The sequence below is a fragment of the Pagrus pagrus genome, assembly GCF_965226575.1.
Source record: "Pagrus pagrus genome assembly, chromosome: 11".
NCBI classification, from domain to species: Eukaryota; Metazoa; Chordata; class Actinopteri; order Spariformes; family Sparidae; genus Pagrus; species Pagrus pagrus.
The window spans coordinates 8,447,293-8,470,312 of NC_140195.1; the positions used below are offsets into that span (position 1 = coordinate 8,447,293).

At 43.4% G+C, this 23,020-nt stretch overlaps 2 protein-coding genes across 14 annotated transcripts in view; one reads left to right on the forward strand and one right to left on the reverse strand.

The window, feature by feature from the left end:
• hmga1a (high mobility group AT-hook 1a) overlaps window positions 1–23,020 on the reverse strand; it is a gene marked incomplete at its 5' end in the record, with an annotated part of 280,130 nt that overhangs the window by 2,267 nt on the left and 254,843 nt on the right. For 2 of the 10 annotated variants that reach the window (XR_014623566.1, XR_014623567.1), the window contains 3 exons: window positions 11,769–11,897; window positions 18,199–18,485; window positions 21,219–21,500. Coding sequence is in view for 6 of the 10 variants with exons in the window: in XM_084366793.1 (XP_084222919.1) it covers window positions 7,175–7,234; window positions 8,119–8,172; window positions 9,512–9,592; window positions 10,502–10,597 (291 nt within the window). Of the gene's footprint in view, window positions 1–5,084; window positions 7,235–8,118; window positions 8,173–9,511; window positions 9,593–10,501; window positions 10,620–11,319; window positions 11,341–11,430; window positions 11,575–11,764; window positions 11,898–18,198; window positions 18,486–21,218; window positions 21,501–23,020 lie in introns of those variants that run through there. The other 8 variants (XM_084366793.1, XM_084366792.1, XM_084366796.1 and 5 more) reach the window with 8 other exon arrangements.
• smim29 (small integral membrane protein 29) lies at window positions 405–4,949 on the forward strand. 4 transcript variants are annotated; one of them, XM_084366798.1, is made up of 6 exons: window positions 405–477; window positions 1,006–1,290; window positions 1,413–1,438; window positions 1,540–1,645; window positions 2,503–2,564; window positions 3,312–4,949. In XM_084366798.1, the coding sequence occupies exons 2-6, from the start codon at window positions 1,183–1,185 to the stop codon at window positions 3,358–3,360; spliced, it is 351 nt and encodes a 116-aa protein (XP_084222924.1). In that variant the 5' UTR covers window positions 405–477; window positions 1,006–1,182; the 3' UTR covers window positions 3,361–4,949. The 4 variants fall into 4 exon arrangements, with proteins under 4 accessions (XP_084222924.1, XP_084222925.1, XP_084222923.1 ...); XM_084366799.1 differs by having other exon boundaries at window positions 407–489; XM_084366797.1 differs by having other exon boundaries at window positions 414–727.

Genomic DNA, 23,020 nt, shown 5'->3' on the forward strand with positions numbered 1-23,020 from the left:
CTCCAAGCTGTCAGGATGCGTTCCCCCTGTTTTAAATGGTCAAATTTAATGATAACAGCCTGAAAATCACAGGACTTATCTGTTGTGGGGAAAGAAGTCAGCAGTATGAATTTGAAAGATGTGTGAGCCTCCTTTCATGTTGAACAGAGGGGGAACAGAACAGTATCTGACAGTAGGCTAATACTCCAAGCTGTCAGGATGCGTTCCCCCTGTTGTAAATGGTCAAATTTAATGATAACAGCCTGAAAATCACAGGACTTATCTGTTGTGGGGAAAGAAGTCAGCAGTATGAATTTGAAAGCAGTAGTATGGAAACAATGTGTATAAGTGGGGGTTTATTTTGACATAATTTGTGCGGTCACGCCGCTTTTATTGTGAAAGACCGGAAGTGTGAGTGTTGTTGATGCTGACGGAGGACAAACTGCCTGCTGACCACAACACAACGTCCCTGACAAGAGAGGCTTATCACATCGCACCGTGAGCACGAATGTACTTGAATTTATCTGAAAGGAAGAGCCCGTGTGTTGTAGCTCGGCAGTAGGTCGTCCTGATGCAAAAGACTCGTTTCAGCCGGTTTGCACGGTGAAGCAACTTGTCAGTCAAAGCGCCATCTAACGGCGCAGCTAACGGCGGTGTTAGCCGTGTTTGTAGCTAGCAACGTTGGCTAAAGGGCTTGTAGCGGCTAGCGTTATCAGCCCCTTCTCAACAGGAAAGTTCATTGACTGCGGTGGGTATTTACTTTGAGTGGTTTAGCTATGTGGCTTGCACGGTTATGGAGGACAGTCACGCGAGCAGATACGAGCGTGTATCAGCAAACCAACAACTGACCGCAGCAAGAAAAGTGTCCTCACCAGTAGCTACCCGCTAACAACGCATTAACTTTTGTACACGTTACTGTTGCACACCACACAACTTGTTTGAGTATCGTATCTGCCACCGTCCGACCTTTGCAAATCCATTCATTGTAACAGTGCATCAATTCTTGTCTTTATTCTCGCTGATTAGGGAGGGCGGGGATACCATGTGGAAGTCACATGAGCGACAAGGATGAGGCATAAACAACAAGCGGGCAGCTTGAGGAGAGAGCCGCTGCACAGTGCCTGCCGCAGGGAGGGGGTTTTCTGCTTGTAAAGGCCCTGCACAAGCAGCCCCCCCTGTGTCCCCGTTACCTGAACATATGCAATGAACAGCACGACCGAGCCCCCTGCCATCATAGATGGGGATGTGGCAGTCGGTTATGTGTTGGTACCATTTCTCCTCATCACCATCATTGGAGTAGCTGCAGCTGTGGTAAGTGGGTTAGCTGGGTTGGTTGGCACAGGATGACTTAGAAAATTAAAAGGCTGTGACAAGCCTCAATTGAGAGATATCACATGCAGATCATGTCACGCGCTCCATTTTATCTGTTTCAGGTCATGTATATTCGTAAGAAAAGGAGGTAAGCTTTTTAATTTGTGCGCTTTGTGATCAACTTGATTGCGGCACTCTTGTGTCTCTGTGATTGAATCTGTGTTTAATCTCATTTATATTGACTCTCAGAATTGACAGACTCCGTCATCAGCTGTTGCCAGTTTACACATACGATCCTTCAGAAGAACTCAATGAAGCTGAGCAAGAAATGTTGTGGAGAGAAGAGGACACAAGGGTATGATGTACCATTACTTTTGCCATGTTTACCTGCAAGTGGGACAACTTATGATGCTGCACAAAGATGATGTGTGTCCTTTCAAAATGTAGAGGATTGTAGTAAGCATGCCAGATCTTAATACAGTTAACCACATGTTCTGCTGCCTGGTTTTCCTGCAGTGTACTTCTTGTAATTGTGTTGTTGTTCTCGGTTGCGCCATTCACTCTAACGACACAGCAGTTCCTCAATTGGTTAGTCACTTCCTCCCACATGTAGAAGCAGAGCTACCGGATATATAGTAGAAAGTAATTGTAGTAGTATAGTATAAATGTTGCAGGACTTGTTTTACTTGCAAGCCTCCGATCCCTCAAAATAAAAGTCAGTGGCTGGTTTTGGTTCCTGTTGAATTGTCAGACATTTGAGAACCATTAACTACAACAAATGTTGTGATGTTGAGTTTTGAAGAAGTTTCATAAACCAAATCGTTTTAGTGTGTCCATGTGGCCGTTATGTTATCTAAGGTTTAACCAAAGATGTCTTACCTGCCCTTGAACCTACTCTGATGCCCCGGGTGGTGCAAAGACTCTGGCAGAAATAGAAAGAGATTATTGCCCTAACATCCCCTGAGGGTCCAACTCTTACTCTTGGCCCAAAAGTTGCGAAGACAGCGTTGGCAACATCAGTTCAGCTAGCATCCTGGCTAGTGTCCAAAGCAAAAAGCCAACCCAAAACCCAAAATAATCCCAATTCGACCTAGAAACCCTGATCTCAATGCAGTGAAAAGGCAGAGTTAAACACCCTGTTGTATTAATAAGTAGCCAGGTTTTGTGACTTGCTGAAGTAGTATAAAGAATGTCGACTTTGAACCATCTCAGGTCCCATTGCTAAGGGGAAGCACATATCAACGTGGGAACGCAACAACGGCGCTCCCCCTCAAGTAAATACCCGTCCCTTCACTCCTGTTTTACCTTGATTTCTGCCACTATCCCTCTTCGCTTTCTTTGCCTCCTCCGTCAGCGAGGTTCTTTCTCGTTTAGTGTACAGATAAAACAGCACCTCTACCTCTTTTGGTTGTGCAGTGATGGACAAGCTTCCTTTTGTGTTGTGATTTGACATTTGTTTTTCCAGCACAGTGGCAGACCAAATAGCATAATGAAAAGCAAAACTTAAAAGTATGCAATCTATACGCGGGTGGTTTTCCTTTTTCAGCAGCCACACTGTGCAAAAAGTATTTTCTTCAGAAAGACAAATTAAAGCAAAAAAGATGTCTATTGGCAGTTTTAATTAAATAAAAACAAAATATTGGTTGATTCTTGTCAAAAATCATGCACTGAGCCATGAGAAACACTAGGTGGTGATATTGACCAGGGGCAGAGCTCACTGAGTTTTACCCCACAGTCGTGAAAACCTTGTTTTCTGAAGAATCTACAAAAATCTGAGAGAAATCATGTTCCTAAAGGGTCAGTGCACTCAAATCACAAAACAAAAACTACTCCCACAGGATTATTTTCTTATGACTGGTAATTTTTGGTAAATTTGGTTCGATCAGCTGGGGTTTTGCGATATCTGTCCTTGAGATTTCTGCCACTAATCAAATGCATAGAAAGTGTCACAAAGTCATGCCGTTTAAAAATGACTGCGTTAAACTGAACTTGCACTTCCTGCATTTTATTTTACTTTGCAGATTGTTCAAGGCTGGGCCAGAAGTTATCAACAGCGACGCCCTCTTCTGACCAAAGACGTCAATGCATGATGATAGTAAACCACAGCAAAGAACATTTTCAGCCATCAGCCACAGAGATCAGTCATTTTTGAAGTCATGTTCAAGACACCCTTTGTTTGTTTTCTTTGTCTTCACCACTATTTGCCGTTTTCTTTGATCACATCAACAACAGTCAGCATTTTTTGTTTTTCCTGTTGTCTGTAAAGACGAAGTGACTGACTGTTCATTTGTGTGGTTCTGATACCAAACCTGTGTGCCTAACAGACACAGTACCTTAAACTTATTTATTTGACACTATTTATTCAGACTTTTTACTGTGGTGTTTGGTGACACAAATGAAAGTTAAGAAAGGTGGACTGTATCTAAAGATACAGACTCCTGCTGGTTTAATCTGTTTGTTTACACTCATAATGTTGTGGCTGACATGGTGGCAGCAGTTACGTTCACGTGGGTTGCAGAAGGCATTTGTATAATTGAGAATAATTTAGTTCTGCACTAGTTAAAACTCGTCATTCCTGCTGCAGGGTTTGTCTCTGTTTCCCGGACAGGTTGGTGTGCAGGTTGTTGTGTTTGCTGTGCTTTAAAAACAGACATGACTTATTTAATGAAATGCATTTTCAGCAGTCACATTTGGTGAGATGACACACTAGAGAAAGAGTTTTAAAGTCATTTTTTCATATTGATAATGATAGAAATAGCTGTCTGGTAAACTTTATTTAGTTTTTCTTTCTTTCTTTTTTTTTGTCAAAAGGATATACACACCCTCTTTGGTTCTAATTTCCTCTCAGGATTTAACTAGCTGCCCCACGATCTGGACCTTTTTGCGGTTTAGCCAAGTCCTATGACTCTTATCAATGGCATGAAAAGCCAGTTACGAAGTAAATAACACCAACCTCCGCTCATCTCCGAAATGAGTTGTGACTAGTGCCCAAAAAATGTCCTGTCTACAAGGCATGGCACCAGCACAGATTTACCTCAAGCTGAAGAGTTTGTTCAGATGAATGCCATAGGTCTGACTGTATCAAGCACTCAGGAAACCTCACGTTTTTTTTCTTGATGAATTGCAGCCCTTCCTGATCTTAATTTGCCTTGCCTTCATGAATGTAAACCGAATACAACTATTACACTGTTCTTATAGGGGAACGTGTATTGCAGTTTTTGTGACTATAAATGTCTTCGACAGATGAAGCCTGAACTTTATGTTTTCAGGTATAACATCTGGAGGTGCTTCACACACATTGAGCTTTCACATGGATGTTTGCTGTAGTCCTTTCTGGACCCGAAAACATCTTCATGCCAGAACACATTCCTCTAGGCTCTAGTCATCTTTACATCTCATTTTCTACTCATTTACTAGAGATTAAGTAAAAGAACATTAAAATACGGTAGTCTAAATTAAAACTGTACAAATATCCAATCGTATTGTATTGATTTGCACTGTCAAACTTGTAATGTGATGCTCTGATTTTAGATTGCACTTGAAAAGTGAAAGAATTACTGATGTAAATATGACTTTGGCAGCACTGTTGTAACAGTTTGTTGCTTTGAGAGAGAGTTGATGGGCTGATTTGAACATGTGAATAAAGTAATAAGACTTTGCCTTTTGTGCAGTTACTGTAATTTACAGTTAAATTAGCCTGATAGTCGTTATGTTGAGAAAATTATGATACACATCGTTGACCTACATGTGTACTTGAGCCTTTGGGTGGAAATAAAGAAGAAATGACAGAAAAATGACAAAGAAAATTCTCTTTATTGACCATTTCTGATACAAATTGTTGTAGGGCACCATAGAAATATAGACATTGTACATTTATATACGGTGTACATTAAAAAGAATGATCCCATCCTGTTGAGTTTACAGTATATAAATGAACGGATGCATGTTGTTGGTATGTAAAATGACTGATATTGTTGGAAAAAAAAAAAAGACATGAAATGAGTTGTTGTATGAGTATGGTGAGGGTGGCTGTGTGCGGTAGTGCCAAACACACGACGGCCAACAGAACAGTTAAGTGGAAAGAGCGCCCAGTCTATCACAAACACACAAACATTTGTCCATGAAAATCAGAACCAATATTTCAGTGCACCAGAAGAGTTTTTTTTAAACGGATAAAAACACACCTGCTAATCTACCACAGTCAGCGAACACAGTTGTCAAGCTGACAGGTCTCCCTGACTTGCTTCACACATTTAATACAACCTGTCTGCAAGCTCCGGTTATGAATGAGCCAAGACGTGCTGCGTATGCACACACAATCACAAACTTGAAAATCTTAGATACCTCATTACAGTCAGGTTAAAAAAAAAAAAAATACACAAACTTTGTAATAACGACATCTTTCCAACTCATGCCAGAGGTTACAATTTTAAAACAACAGAAAACCAGTTAAATGCAAATAAAATGGTAAAGTAAGCTGTTGAGTGAGGTATGAAATACCAGGCCTTGTATCGCCTGTTTGCAGTTTTCCGGGTTTCGTAACTGAGGTTGTAGCAGCTTAGGTGTGTGGAAAAACCCAGTTAAGTGGACTGTGACCGCGGGTTCCCTGACACTTAGAAATACACAAACACCTTTTTTTTTTTTTACCTGTAGCAGACGGCATACAACACACATCGTCAAAAAAAGACTAAGAAAGTATATTACTGCACTAAGTGATGACAGAAGGACCAAGCTAGGTGAAGCAGTGAGAGCTAGATGGAATGAGGAAACGAACGCACAGCCCTGTTGGATAGTAGTGCCACCAACTATCCTCTGTTACAATCAAACTCCTTGTTTGACCAATTGCGATTTGCCTTGCGAGTGATTGAGTGAGCGCTTGGAAACTGAGGACCATGAGAAGACAAAGACGCCAATGTAACAGCATTTGTAAAAGCTCCCTGAAGAAACGACACTGATGCTCTCAGCCTAGAACTCTGCCAACCCTATCCTTAAAACACACATTACATACCAAAAAAAAAAAAAAAAAAAAAAAGATTTGAGTTTTATTATATCATGAAAAGCAGCACACTCATGTTTTAAATGGTATGTAACCCGAAGGAACAAAAACAGTAAGTCTGATCAGACTATTCTGATTACTAACGATACACTTTACATCTCCCCTCTACACGCCGAGGACCGCGAAGGAAGTTTGAGAAGTAAGTCTAAACTGCACTACAGGAGGTGGGAGGGAGTGAAGGTGGTGAAGGCGTTTCTGCTCTACTGGTTAGAAAGGGGAGAGGAGGGGGGGGGGAGAAATCAGTTAAGAAAGGTTAGAAATGGAAAACGCACTTCTACCATCAGTTATCTATTCTCATCCTAAACTCTGAAGCTCAACTCCATCTAAAATACGATGCAAAGGATAGGTTAACCACTTCACACAAACAAAAAAAACCCAAAAAACAGCAAGTATAGGTAAAATTCACCTTTGTCCAGTACAAAACATGGAGAGGAATCTATATGCCCTACCATCTCAGATGCGGGTACAACAAATAAGTAACATTAAGCAGAGAAAATGTCCTACAAACCATCTTTAGGGGAAAAAAAATGGAAACGTCCAGGCTCCTTCGAGCACACCTTTTGTCCAGTATAAAAGACTTGTGATACCATGACATGTAGAGAAAAGGGCTGTTACCTTTCATGTAATTCTTAGATCTATGCTTGAGCAAGGTCCATCGTTCTATCCAGTGCTGTTGCATGATTATTTGTACTGTGTTTAAACCCTCCTTTTGGCAAAGAGGGCTTTGTCGTGAACAGTGGTCATGTGGTGGCACTGGTGTTGGAGATACAGCCCAGTTCTGGTTAACAGTAAGTCAGTATGTTGAGTGAGGTAGCATGCGTTGTGAAATTACTGGTCCTCTTCTTCCTCCTCCTCAGATGATTCCTGGGACGCCTTTTCTTCCTTCTCCTGTGACAGAAGGGGGGGGGGGGGGAAAGAGAGAAGTCCAGTCAGGCCTCGACTACGCCCACAAGGAAAATGCTTCTCAAGTGCCATTGACATTCAGCAACAATGGCTGCCTGTGATTCATGTCTCAACGTGACTGTTTTTACTTTTCACAGCCCCCCCGAGTACCAACTTCAAAAAACATAAATGTTATTATGAATGTCTTTGATAAACCACTGCGGCATGAAGAACACCCAGGGGAAGGGTGAGCAATCTGTAGTGAAAAGTGAATCATAGGAGCGGTGAGTCACAATGAGGCATCCTGCTTTAGCACACTCGCCTTTCCTCCTCACACTCAGTCACTCACTACAGCCTGGGATGTTCATTCATAAAAATGAGAGGGATAGTTAGGAGGGTAACTTTGGGTCATTCCTTTCTGTGACTAATTCAATCCAGACTTCTTTCAGAGTACGCCCTAACCACTCATGCACATGACAGAATGTTACTACAAGACCGCAATTTCTTCCTAGATTAAACATGCTTTTCTGACCGGCTGTACACAAGTGCGGTTGCTCATTTTTGCAGTCACCAAAAAGAAAGAAAAAAAAAAAAAAAAAGTGGTGCTGTCATTTGACACCGGTCGAGGAGAAAATTGTCATGCAGGCTCAGATTTGCCTTCACATGAGCTTCTCGGTGCCTGGAGACGTTTATGCGAGACTGCTCTAAATGAACACACGAGAACCAAAATAGCTGCGATGAGTAAAAATGACTCGTCTGAGAGGAAGGAGACAGTCAAGGGAATTAGGAAAATGCAATTTCGCCCTGCAGACAGTCATACCAATCATAATTCAATTGATGAGAGGAATGGTTTAAACAAATGTGAGCACTGTTTGTCCTGGGACTCTTACCTCCTTCTTAGGTCTTCCCCTGCGTTTTGCCCCTTCAGATGGGGCTGCTGCCTTCTGCGAAAAAAAAGGAAGTGAAAGCTTTACAAAAAAAACGAAGAGCCATGGGTGGGGCGTGGCAATGCATTTTGTTGTGGTCTTCATGCCTGTTGATCTGTGGATCTGTTCAGTTAAATCTGAAGCTGCAGCTGGATTTTCAAGTAATTGTGTCCTTTTCTCTTATTTAGGTGAGGTGTTTGGGAAAATGCCTTGATGTCAAGGAGAGGACATAGACTCTCTTAGCATCACAGGTTTCTTTTCCTGACTGCTGTTACATTAGGGCTGCAAGGAAGTATGGTACAAGGGATGATCCGGTTTAACCTTTGCTATAAGAATGGAAGCGCTGAAGCACCTTTTCATTGCATTTGAAGACCTTTAACCCGCTCTCAGCTTGGCTGCCAATTACATACTTCCAAGGCCATGTCACTCATCTGTGCATCCTCTTCAAACAGACGACATTTTGACTGCAGCCACAGACCTTTCGGTGGGTTATTGCAAAAACATGGAGGTGTAAACAATCTATATCTGCAGAGCCCTGCCTCTATCTGCCTGCAGATGGCGGCAGTAGCTCTGTAATGACACAAACGGAAAGGGGGCATTGGGTTCATTGGCTATTATCTGGAAGGCCGACAGGAACTGCACACAGGGCACTCCAGTTCGCTGGCCACCTGGTCTGAGGCTCAGAGACAGCTGGTGGAACTGAGCGGAGACACAAACCCTCTGCAGCTTGGCCCTCGCTGCTAAACCTATATCATACATGTATGCGCGCTTCCCTCTCCCTCTCCCTTTTCCCATACATAGCATAGCGGCGAATACAGAGCGCATGGGGGAGCTGGAGGGCTGGGGCGAGGGAGAAAATCAGTTGTTGCTATGGAGACGACAGGCAGAGAAGAACTAGGGCTGTGTGCTGGGTGGGGGCGGAGGGGTGCTCAGTGTCAGCTTGGAAACAGTCTTGCGGCCTCTGCACCTGCACCACACTGTGCATGACAAGCTGCAGGAAGCTGGAGGACAGGAAGTACAGGGTGAGCATCACTCAAAAAAAGAAAAAAGAAAAAACTAAGGCAGTAAACCAAGGTCTTTACAATGGGAAACCCTAGCCAGGCTATTTCTGACACCAGGAGGGGAAGCAGCTCAATTGCAGCCAACCGATATATCAAGAGCAACAGCAGGACGTCCTTTTAAGAGGATGAGGTTAGCTACCGTCGAAATGTTCATCAACCGTAGAGGAAATCGAGGGTTAGAAAAGGGGGAAATGCTCGCAAGACAAGACACGAGCGCGAACGCTGCGCGCATCTCGTCATTCCAGCTCAGGATGCACGTTGGCCATTGCTGAAACGTAAAAAAAAACACGACTTACTTTGCCCTTGCTAGCAGTCTTGTTTTTGCTGCCCTTCGGCCGTCCTCTGGGCCTCTTTGGAGTTGGGGACCCACTTGGCTCCTGGCAATCAAAACAGTGGAGGATAAAGTTAGCACACAACAGAAGAATAGCTACATTTTAGCATTTACAGCGTGAATATTTGAATGTGTGTGTGAATTATAGTCTCAGACGAGTACGTTATTCAAGGTCGGTGTGGCTGACAGGTGGTCAGAGCCACAGGTTGCAGCCTCACCGTTCGAGACAAACAAATACTGGATCACAAATGACTTAAAAACATGTCGTCTAGAGCCTGAAAGCACCAAACATTAAAGTGTAGGGGGGGAATACCTGAGCTAACAGTCAGGGGATTACCATCACCTCCAAAATGCAAGGTAAATTCAATATGAGCCGTCTTGTTCATGTGATAATTTGTGGTCGCGAGCTATGCCATGGCTGACACGTCTCCCGTTGCATTTCTAGAGTGTTTACAACCGCAGCTCATAGCAACCGAGCCATTCGATACTAAAACACAGCGCTCTGAGTGACTGCTTTATGAGCCATTCTGTGCTTCCACTCTGCTGTGTCATCCATTACATGACGAGCAGAGGTGGGCCGTGCAGAGGGGGGGTTAAAACCAGTTTAAAGGGGTAGGGTTACAGGTTGCTTACAAACCTGGTGAGACAACACAGGAAGTTTGTCGTAGGGTTACAACTTCTACACTGATAACGGGGTTGGAGGGGGGGTGAACAAATGGTCAATGCAGCAGCCATTATCTTGATTCAGAGGAGGAGGGGGGGGGAGCGGCTTATGACATGGACATGCATGAGCACCTCACCTGCACACAGCGATATCTACCTGAGCATCAGCTGGAACAGATGCTGGCTGGACTAAGAGGCGTGTTTCACAGCTCTCACACAGACATAGTCTTTGTGTTGTTGTTAATGGTGTGATGAGTAGTGTGTGAGTAGTAAAAACGGAACCAGAACCTACGTCAGTTTCTACCTGGGGCTGCTTACGGGGTCTCCCACGCCCCCTCTTCTCTGTAGCCTCCTTCTCCTTCGGTGAGACTGTCCCCTTGTCGCTCATGTTTGCTTAGCTTTTTTCAGACCTGGGGAATAAATCACACCAGTCAGGGCTTGATGCCGAGGCAAGGCGTCGAGTTCACACACAGACACACACACATATACACACATGCAGCACAGAAAAAAAAATTCAACTCAGTGACCGCAAACACACAAGCACAAGCGCACAAATGACCGGGTGCTAACCGCGCACCGGCAGCACCGCGTTTGACTCAATTAATCCGCATTTATTTCCAGGACTATTTCTGTCTCGTGCGCGCTTCCCCCCCCGTTACACAAACAAGGGGAGGTTGGCATCTAGACCGGCTCGTGTGATATAGCTGGAGCTCCGTAGGCGGTCGCAGGCCTGCACGAAACCTTTAGCCAGAAGACGAACTGCTGAACCCCCAACCATGTTTAGAGGCCCGTTACTGTGGCCTTGCGTGGAAAACTATCAGCTGTCCTTTCCCCAGCGTGTGTTTGCACGCCGGAGCCGCGGAGAGAGATCCCCGCCGACCGAACCACCGACCCTTCCGACTACACAATGGCCGGTGTTGTGTGTGTGTGTGTTTCGCCTCGGTGAAGGTTTGCAGGGCTAAACGTAGCCGTAGTCTGCGCCCCTTGGTTTTTAAAATACAGAAAGAAGAAGAAGAGGAAGAAGAGAAAATGCAAAGCGAGCGAGGTTTCGTTAGCGGCGGTTGGCGGTGTCAGCGAGAGCCCGGGCCAGAGCAACAAAAGACGGCTCACATTTTGAAGCGTGCAGCCTCCCCTCTCTCTCCGGCCGGAGCTCGAGCTCTGCTTATAAAAAAAAAAAAAAAAAAAGGCTACATTTATAAAAAACAAGCCTCTTCATCTTACCGAGTCGTGCTTCGCCGTGCACTCACCTCTATGTGTCGGCTATAACCTCTGCTCTAAATTTAAGACGAAATGTTTCCTTTAAGCCTGGCTGGTTATACCCGGTTAAAAGCCTTGCGCCGATCTATAGGCTACAGCTTTTATTCGTCAGACAACACACAGCCCGCCCCTTCCAAATCCCAGCTCATGCAGCGTTAGAGAGAAGAAGAAGAAGAAGAAAAAAAAAACCACACACACACTGTTATGAATTAGAAACGAAACAAAACAGATAATTTTTTTTTTTTTTTTTTTTTTTTTAAAGGAAAGAAACAAAATCAAACAATTTTAAATTATTTACCAGCAGGTTGTGAAGTTTGCTCCTCCGGCGTCCTATAAATAGCACGTGTGTCTCGTCTCCCTGCAGATAAGGGGGGAAAAGGCGCCAGCCAGGAGCAGTTTTGGGGCAATTTAAAGAGCCGCCCTCATGGGAGCTGAAACAGTGGAGGGCGGAGATATGATAAATGGGCCACCAACACTACCAGAGGAGCTCAACCCCCATCCTCCTCCCCCTCCTCCCCCTCACCCTCCTCCTCCTCCTCCACCTCCAGGATCCCTTCCTATTCCTCCAGGTTTGATCCCAAAAAGTGTTTTTTAAAAGTGGCAGAAAATGCTCCCTGCGGTGCAAGAAAAGTGTTTTGGTCACGTGTGCGATGCTGTAGGCATTTGCTCAAAAGGACATACCACATTCTCCACAGTGATGGTGAGTGAACTATGACCTCCCCCAATGTAAACACAAGCCGGTTTGGAGGCTCTGAGAGGCATCTCTTGTTACTCTCCTCCTAAAACCCTTATCTTCCACCGAGGTATTCGCAGCCTTTACTGGGGGGAAAAAGTAGCAACACCAGGATGTGAAAGTGCTCCGTGCGTCTGAAATGTTAATTAAAGTAGGGATTTGTAGTATGAAAAGTTACTAAAGTGCTGTTTTCATCTGCTTCGTGTACTGTTGGGTGGTTTAAAGGATAGGTTCACCCAAAAAATGAAAATTCAGTCATGATCGACTCACCCCACAAGCTGATGGGAAGTAGGGTAAAGTTTTGTAGTCCACAGAAAACATCCCTGGAGCTTCTGCAGCACTCTTCTAAACAACTGACGTAGATGAGGACTTGTTTTAAAACACATAAAATGGCTCCCTACAGCTCATCCGGCGAAGTCCCGGAAGCATTGAGATCCAAACTGGAATTGAAAATACGTCATGTACACCCTCGAAGCGCAGTCGAGTCTGTGCACCCACGTCAGATGGATACTTTTTTTAGCTTCGCAGCTACAGTGAAGATTTTGGCTTTTGAATAAAAGGATGTAAATCAGTTTGGGATCTTGGGGCGTCTGGAGACTTGGATTATGCTGAACAAGCTGAAACTGAGCCATTTCATTTTTTTTTGTGTCATTTATGTAAATTTAAAAACTTGTTCTTATCTACTTTGGTTGTTGGTTGGAGAATGCAGCAATGCTGTTTTGCTGTGAAGCTCCAGAAATGTTAAACTTTATCATCGGCATGAGGGTGAGTAGATAAAGACTAAACTTTCATTTTTGGGTGAACTTATCCTTTAAGCTCATCCTATTGTATAAACCTATGTACAAGCTTCATTTTTAAAGTTGCTACTAAATACAGCTGCCAGATTAAAATTTAGTGAAGTACAAAATAAAACCATTTGCATCTGAAATGTGGTGAAGTATGAAATGATGAAAACACATTAAGTAGCTCAAACATGCACTTTTTGAGTAATGTACTTACAATTTTGTTGCTTTTCACAACTCTTTTGTTATTTCACAGTGTATAGTGTGATTTCTACAGATATAAATATGAGAAATCTATCATCCTAAGCTTAAAAGGTACGTGAACGCCAGTGTGCAAATTAAACTGTGGGTAAAACAAGTATGGCTGTGGCATTAAAATGACTGCCACAAGTCTTATTAAAGCAGAAGTGCTTTATTGATATTTTACCCGGATTATTTTAAAATATACTCAAGTAAAACACTTTTAAGTATCTATCTATAAAGCCATTATTGGGCTGCAGCCACCTTTTCTTTGTAATTAAAGAAAAAGGCAGGACCAGATCTGTTTATTGCTCCTAAGAATATATATTTTTTAGCACAATACAGCACTTAGAAGTTCTTAGTACAGAACTAGGTAAGAGTTTTAATGTATTTATGCTGCTCCCTCGGCCTGGAGCTGTACGCAGTTAATTAATCAAATTCAATCTCCCTCCATGCGAGCTGAAGTTTTTGCTACAGAAACTGTCCTCTCTCTTCTGGCTGCTGGTGTTTTTGGAGCATTAGAGCAGTGTTTCATCTCCTTTAAAATGAACCCATCATCCCAAAATGACCCATTGTCAACTGTTGCATAGCGCTATGTCAGGAGATATAACCGAAGGCCAAAACCAAAATCTATTTCTTTCATTATTTCAGTATTTAGAGGCGGAAAGAGGAAGTCTTTTCTTGTAAAAAAAAAAAAAAAAAAAAAGATTGGAGAAATGTCAGAAAAAGGAATCCTTTGTGGCAAATCATTTTTCCTGCTTTCCTGTCCTTTGAATTATCTCACGACCTCATACACTTATCTCGTGACCCCTTGATAGGGTCCTGATCCCCAGTGTGGACTTCCCTGTTTAAGAATGTGTGATGAAGTTATTGTTCATGATTATTTAGTTTGTTTTAAAGCTCTCATGCTGTATTAAGATGCTCTGTAGGTTGTTTCTGGGATGAAATCTTTTACTTTTATTTTTTTTACATTTTGTCTTTTCTGTCATGTCTTATCTCACCATTACTGCCGCCTTATCTCGGTTAGGACATTTTTTAAAACTGATTTTTCATCTCAATGAGGCTTTCACCATAAATGTTAAATTGAAAAATAAAAATACAAAAACAGTTGAAACTTGAATGCCTCCTGAAATGCTGAGAAGAGCGAGCAGAGTTCAGGGAAAGGACTTAAATAAACAAAATAAACAGCACAAAAGCAAATCAAGAATGCTCCTCTGTTTTGACTGTACAGTTGTTTAATTTCTGCCTCTGGAGAGCAGGCAATAACAAAATATTTGCTCTGTGATTGATGTGATTCCTGCTGTAATAAAAGTTCATTCAAGTCCACGAAAAAGCCACTGAATTACCCCATTGTAGCGATATGTAAGGACATAATTCATCCCCGATAAAGGCTCTGGGCTAGTTAATTGGTGGGGAAAAAAAATACCTTTCCTCCATGCAGACAGAGATAATCCCTTGTTGGTGCTCCTCCTTGGTGTTGATTTGACCATTTTGCATTTGAAATAGACAAACATCTGATGTCTGTCGCAGGGTGTGGTGGAGAGACACTCTAACCGGCGCTCGGATCAAAAAAACCACCTACTACTACTTTCACACAAGGGGTTTCGGATGTAAATGAACTGCCCATCTGGAGCTGATGGGTCCACTGCTATGCAATTGAAACCAGATACTGAGAACGTAGAGTGGTCGAAACATAACATTTTTGCCATCATCTGTGCATGTTTCACCGCTCCATCTGTTTTGTCAGGATTTACCTAAAAAAAAAAAAGAAAAAGAAAAAAGAAAAACTTGACACTGATAAACCCCATTGAATTAAAACGTCATGTGCAGATAGCGGACTGATATCAATACAATGTACGTACATGATGAGAAGAGTGGGAGTTTGGTGAAAAGGCGATTGGATAGGGCATGAATGGAGAGAGCGCTTTTCTCAATGAGTCCAATGTTCTGCTCAGCATGTGCTTGCCTTGCATGCCACCCCCCCCACACCCCCACACCCCACTCTCCCTCCCCATTTCTCACTCTATTCACTTCCTTCCTCTCTATCTTCCACAACTACTTCAGCCCCATCCCCCACACCCCTCACACATCTCTGCCATATACCCGGCCCCTCAGTATGTGGATGGAGACAGGCAAATAGGTCCACTCTGTGAGTGTGTGTGTGTGTGTGTGTGTGTGTTGGTGTGAGGAATGTCGTCCCTCACAACCACTGGCACCACCTGGAGACCGATGAGGGGACTGGATAATGTGACTGATCGGGGATGATGCAAACCAAATGTCGGCATTTTTACATTTAGATGTGAAGCGAAACAGTTGGTTGCGAAAGCTGCAGAAACGAGGGCAGCAACTGGAAACTGATAACGGATCAGAACGGGGTTTTCATACGACGGGGGGTTCATACATCGAGAGGACGGTCTTAAAATTTGAGAGTGTAATTTTTGCAAATTCACGTTCAAATTTTAAAACGTACTCATCATTTTTTTATGTTTATTTCTCTTACTTAAAGCTGCGCTATGTGGTGTTGCGGAAGAAATTTAAACCAGAAGAGAAAGATCTTTTTTTAATGCTTAAACATCCTAATTAAACAAACTCTTCCTTTTCACGACTGACTCAAACAAACTGACCTTAAAGGATAATTTCATTCTTTTTTTCTCCTTTGTTTATATATGGCAGACCCTGCCACCTTTCTAGCTCCAAACAAAGTTCTGGGGAACTTATTTTCCTCTAAACCCAGCTTGTTTATTCAGTTATAGAAGAAATAAATATTTCTGAGTTTGTATTATTACCTCATTAGTATTGTAAATAGTCAAATTATGAGTTTGAATTTCTTCTGCCCTTTTAACTGTGATCGTCCCCAACACACAAAGGGCTGAGTATCATGCCTGTCCTGATATAGGTCATGTCAGCGATCTGAATACAAACTGCTTCTGACTATGTGTCTCTCAAGGAACGAATCACTTTACACGATGCAGCTGAAAGCCCCTGACAATTGTCGTCTTATCAAAAAGTGTAATGAGGTGAAAATTCTGGTGAAATAAAGTCATTTATTTGAACTTTTCGATGAAATTCAATTCTCAATCTACTCTGTGAACACATTTTTTTTTTTTTTCACACTCACTGCATTCACTTAATTCGCCTCTTGAGATTTATTCTGAGAATTTAATTGTATTGATGTTATGCAAAATAAGAATACAGCCCCTTTGTCACAGACTAATGAATAAATGTTTTCTGCACTGGAATGACGGGGTCAACCTGTGGCACAAAGAAGCCCACTAAACAAACCAGTGAGTCAGTTTGAATTTAAATGCTAATCAAATATAACAAGAGACAAACACTTCCACATCAGACGCCGTCTTCACAGCCGTCTCCTGGCTCATGAACTCTGCAGCAGCTCAGGGCAGACAGAATCCTATTAACCACCGGGGGGGTCTTGGCCCACTTTGGCATGCTCACCCATCCCCCCACCTATGTCCTCCTGCCCTTTTTTTCCCCTCCTCCTCCTCCTCCTCCTCCTATATGCTCATCCGTCTTCCCCCCTCCAGCACGCTCTCCAGCTCATTCTAGCAATCCATTTTTAGGCGCTGTGTAAACCGCAAGAGTGCTGCAGCCAAACCAACTAACAGATGTGGACAAAACATCCTATTCCTGCCTGCGCCTGGGTTTCCCCCTGCCTCTGCTGCTGTTGGCCCTGGATGAGCCTGAACATGACTAACACACACATACACACACGCCACTCACATCCTCCCTCTCGTCCTCTAAAGAGGAGATGAAGGGAGGGGAAAAAAAAAAAAAGGGGGAGAAAGGGAACAGGAGAGAGAGAGAAAATCCACCGGGAGGGGAGAGGAAAAGTGTGGGAGCAGTTGAAAGGCAAGGTGGGCGGAGATGGGAATATGTGTGTGGGTGTCTTTTATACTTCTGCGAGGGGGCGGATGGAGGTTAGTGGGCGGGGGATGGGGCCCGGCTGATTCAGTGCGCTCATGAGTAGTATCTGACTCACACAAACACAGGAAGTAGCGCGTGCTGCTTGTTTAGTGAACACAGCACTGTATTTATGCGATACTCCTATAAGCAGGGGATAATAGGAGCTCCTACACTACCTAATTTCACCTCCGTACGTCGGTCACTGAGTCAACGCTCCACTCTCCCTTTCTCAAATAGTTTCATTTCCACATCCTGAGATTTTTGGACCGGGATCCAGCGGGTGCATCAGTCATACTGTGACTCAAGCTTGTGAAATTTTTTAAGGGGTGAAAACAGTGCCATATTTGAAACTTCCTTTGGCAACAACTGCCTTCACATGCCAATAGGTCTCTGATTTTATGTTTTATTTTCATTTTTGTTGTTGTATTGGAATAGCTTGGACTGAATATATAAATGCTGAAGCTCAGATTCTTCTTTTTAATTCATTAAAATCATTTTTAATCACATCCAGTCTAATTAATTGTGTATGTTATTGTCAAGGATCATGCGCAAATGCAGCTTTTGCGTGACAAAACGCCCAAGATATACAACACATCCAGCGCTTTAAACATTATTACCCTAAAATCTATTCATACCTGAAGGCAAATTCTTCTCGCCTCCACAGGGAGGTCAGAGGTCAGGGTCAGCCTCAGTGCAGCACTGCTCAAGCTGATGTGATGAATTATGTATACTCATATTATTAGATGTATGCTTCCAAACCCTGCTACATATGTGTCACGGCAGGCTTTCATTATAATAAAGGTCTTTTTTGCTCAAGAAGCTTCATGTCCTCAGGTTGAACTGTTTAAGAACCTGTGGCTGCAGAGTAAGTATCTGTAATCATGGTTAATACAGAGCAGTCTGCTCTCGATACCAATAGGTGGCAGACAGAGATTAGTTTCTGCAGGCCAACACCATGTGACCATCTTTGAGTAATACCACCATCTTGTGGTGGTACTTGCACATGAACAGCTCTATCTTAAGTGAGAAGATATTTCCCTTTAAACTATTTCATACCTCTTATTTAAATGCCAGAAGGAGGTGAAAAAAAAACACGCTGCCCGTCTTCTCCTCGCTCCGTCACCATCCACCGTAAACACATCGTCTCTGGAGACATCCATGCATCTCTGGTGAAGTGTCGTTCTGTTGATGTTCATCCCCCTCCACATGTCTCCGCTCTGGTTGTCAAAGATGTCTCCTGGCAGCTGAGCACATTAGTGACTATGCCCAGCAGAGGGTAGTCTTCCCCCGAGGAAATCTGCCGATTCCTCACCTGAATCTGTGATGGAGCTGGTTTTCTGTCACTGAGAAATAAAGACAAAGCAGTCGACATGAATTTATAACTAAGTCATGTTGAGATCAGTGTGGCAGTGTGGTTCCAAGACAACACAGCCACTTAAAAACAATCTATTAACTTGAGTTTGCTGATTTCAAAAGGATGGCAATGTCAAGGAACACAGTTTCGAAGGTGTCCCCCATCTTCTCATTAATTCTTGTAAAAGTCCAGCATGATTTAAAGTCCGCCCTCCAGAAATGACAATCAGTAGCAGCTGAATTAAGTCACTACTTAATTCAACCGACCCTCATCAGGACTAAATCTAACTTAAGAAGAGATAGCGGAGGAGCTCTGTCCCTCTGACGGATGAGCGCGTGTTCAGGGCGGATGGGATGGGTAATGGATGAGAGTCACCTTGGTGATGGTGCATCTGGAGTTTTAGAATTCACGCTACCACTCTCCGTCTTACCTGATTGATCAAAAGGGAAGGGGCCCGCCTGCCCATTTCGGGGCCTGTCACATCCCCGCCTGGCAGCTGCAGTCCCCGGAGAACGCGGCTGGCCCGGGGTGCATCTGCGCTGGTTACTTTTAGAAAGCGATCTGAGCACAGTTTTATCACTGGATTTTATTTCCATCGGGAACGGAGAGCAGATTCTCTCAGCAGAGCGCTGATGTAATGACCACGACAACAAATAAGAGCCGGGCTTTACAGTTGGGGATAAAAGGTTTACAAAGTCCTCGACAAAAAAGGCGCCAGGCTCAGCTGCAAAGCTGAGTCACCTCAGGATTTGTCTTATTTATTGCATTTTGACTGGCATTCCCCTGTCAGGCAAATTGGAATTGGACTTCCCTGTGTGCTACACAATCTACGCACTATAATTATATTCAAAGAGCTACTCCAGCAATTTATGTGTTATATGTGAAATCGGTGACGTGCCCCTTTAACTACCTAATTAAAAAGTACTGATTTAGCATCTTACTACTCTAACACTGTTGGGCTCAAAGTTGTTTTTTGTTGTTCTTTTTTTTAAAAAAGGATGAACATTGGTGCAGAGGAGTAAACTACAGATATAATTTGGTCAGATTTAAATAATTTTCATTTGTTTCTGACACGAGTCATATAATTTCACTCACAGGTAAAAATCATATTCACTGTAGCTAATGGAGGAATTGTGAGCCCTCCTCTGACTGCTTCATAAATGATTTCAAACTTTTTAAGTAAAGTTAAATCAACTCTGCTAAGTCTTGATTCATGGTCCGAATTTTGGATTTTTGATGTCTTTACTCTGCTTGTTGTTGTTGTTATTTTCTGTGTCTGCTCAGTATTTTTTTGTTACCCACAATGCAATTTGACTGCCAGCTGTTTGGTCGGTGATGCAGTCGCACTGTGCTAGAAGTGGCTATAGTAGTCTTGAGCTGCCAGCCTCGATCGGAGACGGGGGCTACAGAAGTCTGGTACGCTCACTTCTTTCTAACTCCAAACCCAAACCACCACTTTTAAAATGTTGCAGTCTTCAGCCCCGACCAACACTGCCTCAGGTGGCAATTTGTAAAGCTCTGCGCAGCTCTCTCGGGAGCCCCAAAAGGCTGTCTGCAACTTTTTTCACATTTGCACTCGTCCTCCCCGAGACCTGTAAACAGACTTTGATGTGTAAAATCCTTGGAGGCCCCGTTTAAACCAATACGAGGCATGCGTCTGGTAAATAACACCTGATTTCCTTTGTCCTCTTTCTTCGTCTAGACTGGTTTGGAAAAGAGGTAGGGGGGCAGCTTTGAGATAAGCAGAATGTGCTCAGAGCCTGCAATCCAGCTGTTGCTGCTGGGGAGTCCCATAGTGGTGTCTGGAGTAATATCAGTTGACTGATCCCCTGTCTGACACCAGGATGTCCGTCTCTGGCCTTGACCACATCACAGTGTTCGGTATCCTGCGCGAGCGGGTGTCAGATAACCACCTATTGATGAATGATTTGAGTTGCTGAAGATGGACTGCGGCGCCGCCACCCACGGGGGTCTAGGTGAGACGGATGGGCCCATTTGTAATGCAGAGGGGGGCCCACAGCTGCATTAACTATTAAAGTGTGGTTATCTCAGGGTAATGGTACGCCAGCAGCACTGAAACCAACTACAGAGGGAGAAGGTGTAATCCTAATGTTGATGCATGGGCCATGAGTCCATTCTCCAATCTGACTGATTATCTGTACAGTGTGACATATGGTTTAACAGGGAAATAAATCAATACAATGAAATCTGGCATTTAACGATTGTATCGGCAAGACATTGCAATGTATAATAACAGTAATCACATGCCTAACGCTCATCTAAGGGGACACTACACCTTTAAATCTAATGAGTCTTTAAACATGAATGTCAAATGCTATTTGCTTGTGCTTTCGTTTTACAAAACGATTCAATTAAGACTCGTCACAGTTGGTTACTCCACCTGTAGAAGACATCTTTTTCTTAAACACACTACTCTACTCTGTGGAACCAGAAAATCCTAACCTCAGATAAAACAAAGCTTGCCACAGTGGTCTGGCCTGCCAACAAGCCTGAAATGATATATTTACCACCCGTCTGCCTCAAAGCACGGACACTAAATGAAAGAGGGGCCATGAAGTTGGGAGGGCAGCAAATGTCTAAAGGGCTTCACCTCTGGCTGGCTCTGCTGTTTGTTTTTACCTCCCAACAGGCACTGTGAGGGAGTTGGCTTGTTAAACTTTCTACAGATTGTCAATACCTTTATCTGTTCTCCTGCTTTTACCTGTACAAGTCTTGAGCATGGCGCAAAGAGGGAGGATTGATTCCACTGTACCTCTCCTCCTCTCATTTTGTCACCCCGAAGTCTGTCTTGTAAATGTGCCCTCAGAGTCGATTGGCCTGAGGGATGGAGGAGTGCAGGCAGTCGCTGGGTGCAGGAGTGAGCCATCCATCCTTCGTACCTGGGAGGTGGCGGGGGGGTTGCGGGGCGGCGTTCCACCTGCCTGCTGAATAAATCATCGGCTAGTCCATTCTGCAGCTGCAGTCCAATTAACCAAAGGGGACCCTGTGAATGCAGTTAGGGGGTATGATTAATTACACAGCACTGACAATACACGCCAAAGCTCACAATCTCCCAAAGGGCACACACCGAGCACGGCTTTACTTTGCAGATTTTTAGCTTCCTTTTGAAGTATTGTCTGAAAGTACAATGTTATTATTGGAAGTTTTTTTTCTTTTCTTTTATGATTTCGCTGGCAAACAGAAACTAATTAAGTCTGTATCCGATGCCTGAAAGCGGTGGGATCTCTCACACACCCACAAACAAGCATGTATATATAAATCATGTGCAACAATATCAAACATAGACTTGTTGCAAAGCTAGATATCAACCGACCAAATGTATAATTAAAAGCACCGAAGATTTTCACCTCTTAGACGCCGTGTCGGCCTCTGATAGTAATTTACAGTGCAATTATTAAACCCACGACGAAGCTCTTCGTCTAACTACCCCAGCTCATTTGAATAGTGCCTTTAATTGAACATAAAAAGGCAGGGTAGAAGGTGGAAGGGAAAGGTTAATGGCACTGACACAAAGGGCAGACAGCAGAGGAAGTCTAGCCTTAAGTGTCACGTCCTGCTTTCATCACAGCCCATACAAGGAGCCAATTAGAGCTCGGCCAGTAATTAAGCCAACTCCACTGGCCGGGGCTCTGGCCCTTCGCTTTCTGGGGGATTAAAGCCCTCTCCTAGACAACTGCTGGTAATGGCCTCCATCCTTCTATCAATGATATGCTCACACTGACGTTTGACTGCTGCCACATCCAATAGAAAGGTCACAGAGGATGTAACAAATGAGAATAGAGGAAAGGAGAGACAAGTAAGTAATTGGCGGAGGGTTCGGTCAATGGGAGAAAAGACTCCCCAGGCATTGTTTACTCTCTACCAATCCTCATTCGAGGTGTCGCAGCGCAGAAGCTAACAAACTATCCCGCTCTATTTTTAGAAAATAGTTTGCAAATCGTCCAACGACAGCAACAGGAAGAAGGCAAACGTGGACGTGACATTTTCAGCCAACGTCAGTTTAAAGGTTACATTCGGTTTCAAAGTTAGATCTCTGTTCTCTGTTTAAGGTATTTCTCAGAGAGATGTAGTGTTTCTATGTGTCTTCAACATAGTTTGGAAGAAGTTGGACTTGTGATGATTTCCATGAGAAGAACAGACAATCAAAGATGGACTATGTATCAGTCAACGAGAAAGATCTTCATTGTTTGATGGATTAGTCAGAATCTGACCTGGTGACAGCCATTATAAATCTAGTTACAACAACTATAGAGAAGTAGCCAATCTTCTGCTTCATAACCAACTCCTTGCAGTGCATTTAACAATGATAAAATGACAAACTCACAGAAAATGAACATCTGACTGCAGTTTTTCTTTCATCTTAAGTTGTTTTGGTTTTACCTATGGTAACTTTTATGCTTCCTGTTGTTGTTTTCAAGTTGTCTCAGCGGCTATTTTCCCCAAATTGCCTGAATTCATGTCTGCTTCCCTCTGTTATCCCTGTGCAATATGACCTTACAATCA

Coding starts and splice junctions, on each gene's coding strand:
- smim29 (XM_084366798.1), top strand. CDS start 1,183: ATGAACAGCACGACCGAGCCCCCTGCCATCATAGATGGGGATGTGGCA. Junction 1,291..1,412: donor TTGGAGTAGCTGCAGCTGTG/GTAAGTGGGTTA, acceptor TATCTGTTTCAG/GTCATGTATATTCGTAAGAA. Junction 2,565..3,311: donor ACAACGGCGCTCCCCCTCAA/GTAAATACCCGT, acceptor TTTACTTTGCAG/ATTGTTCAAGGCTGGGCCAG.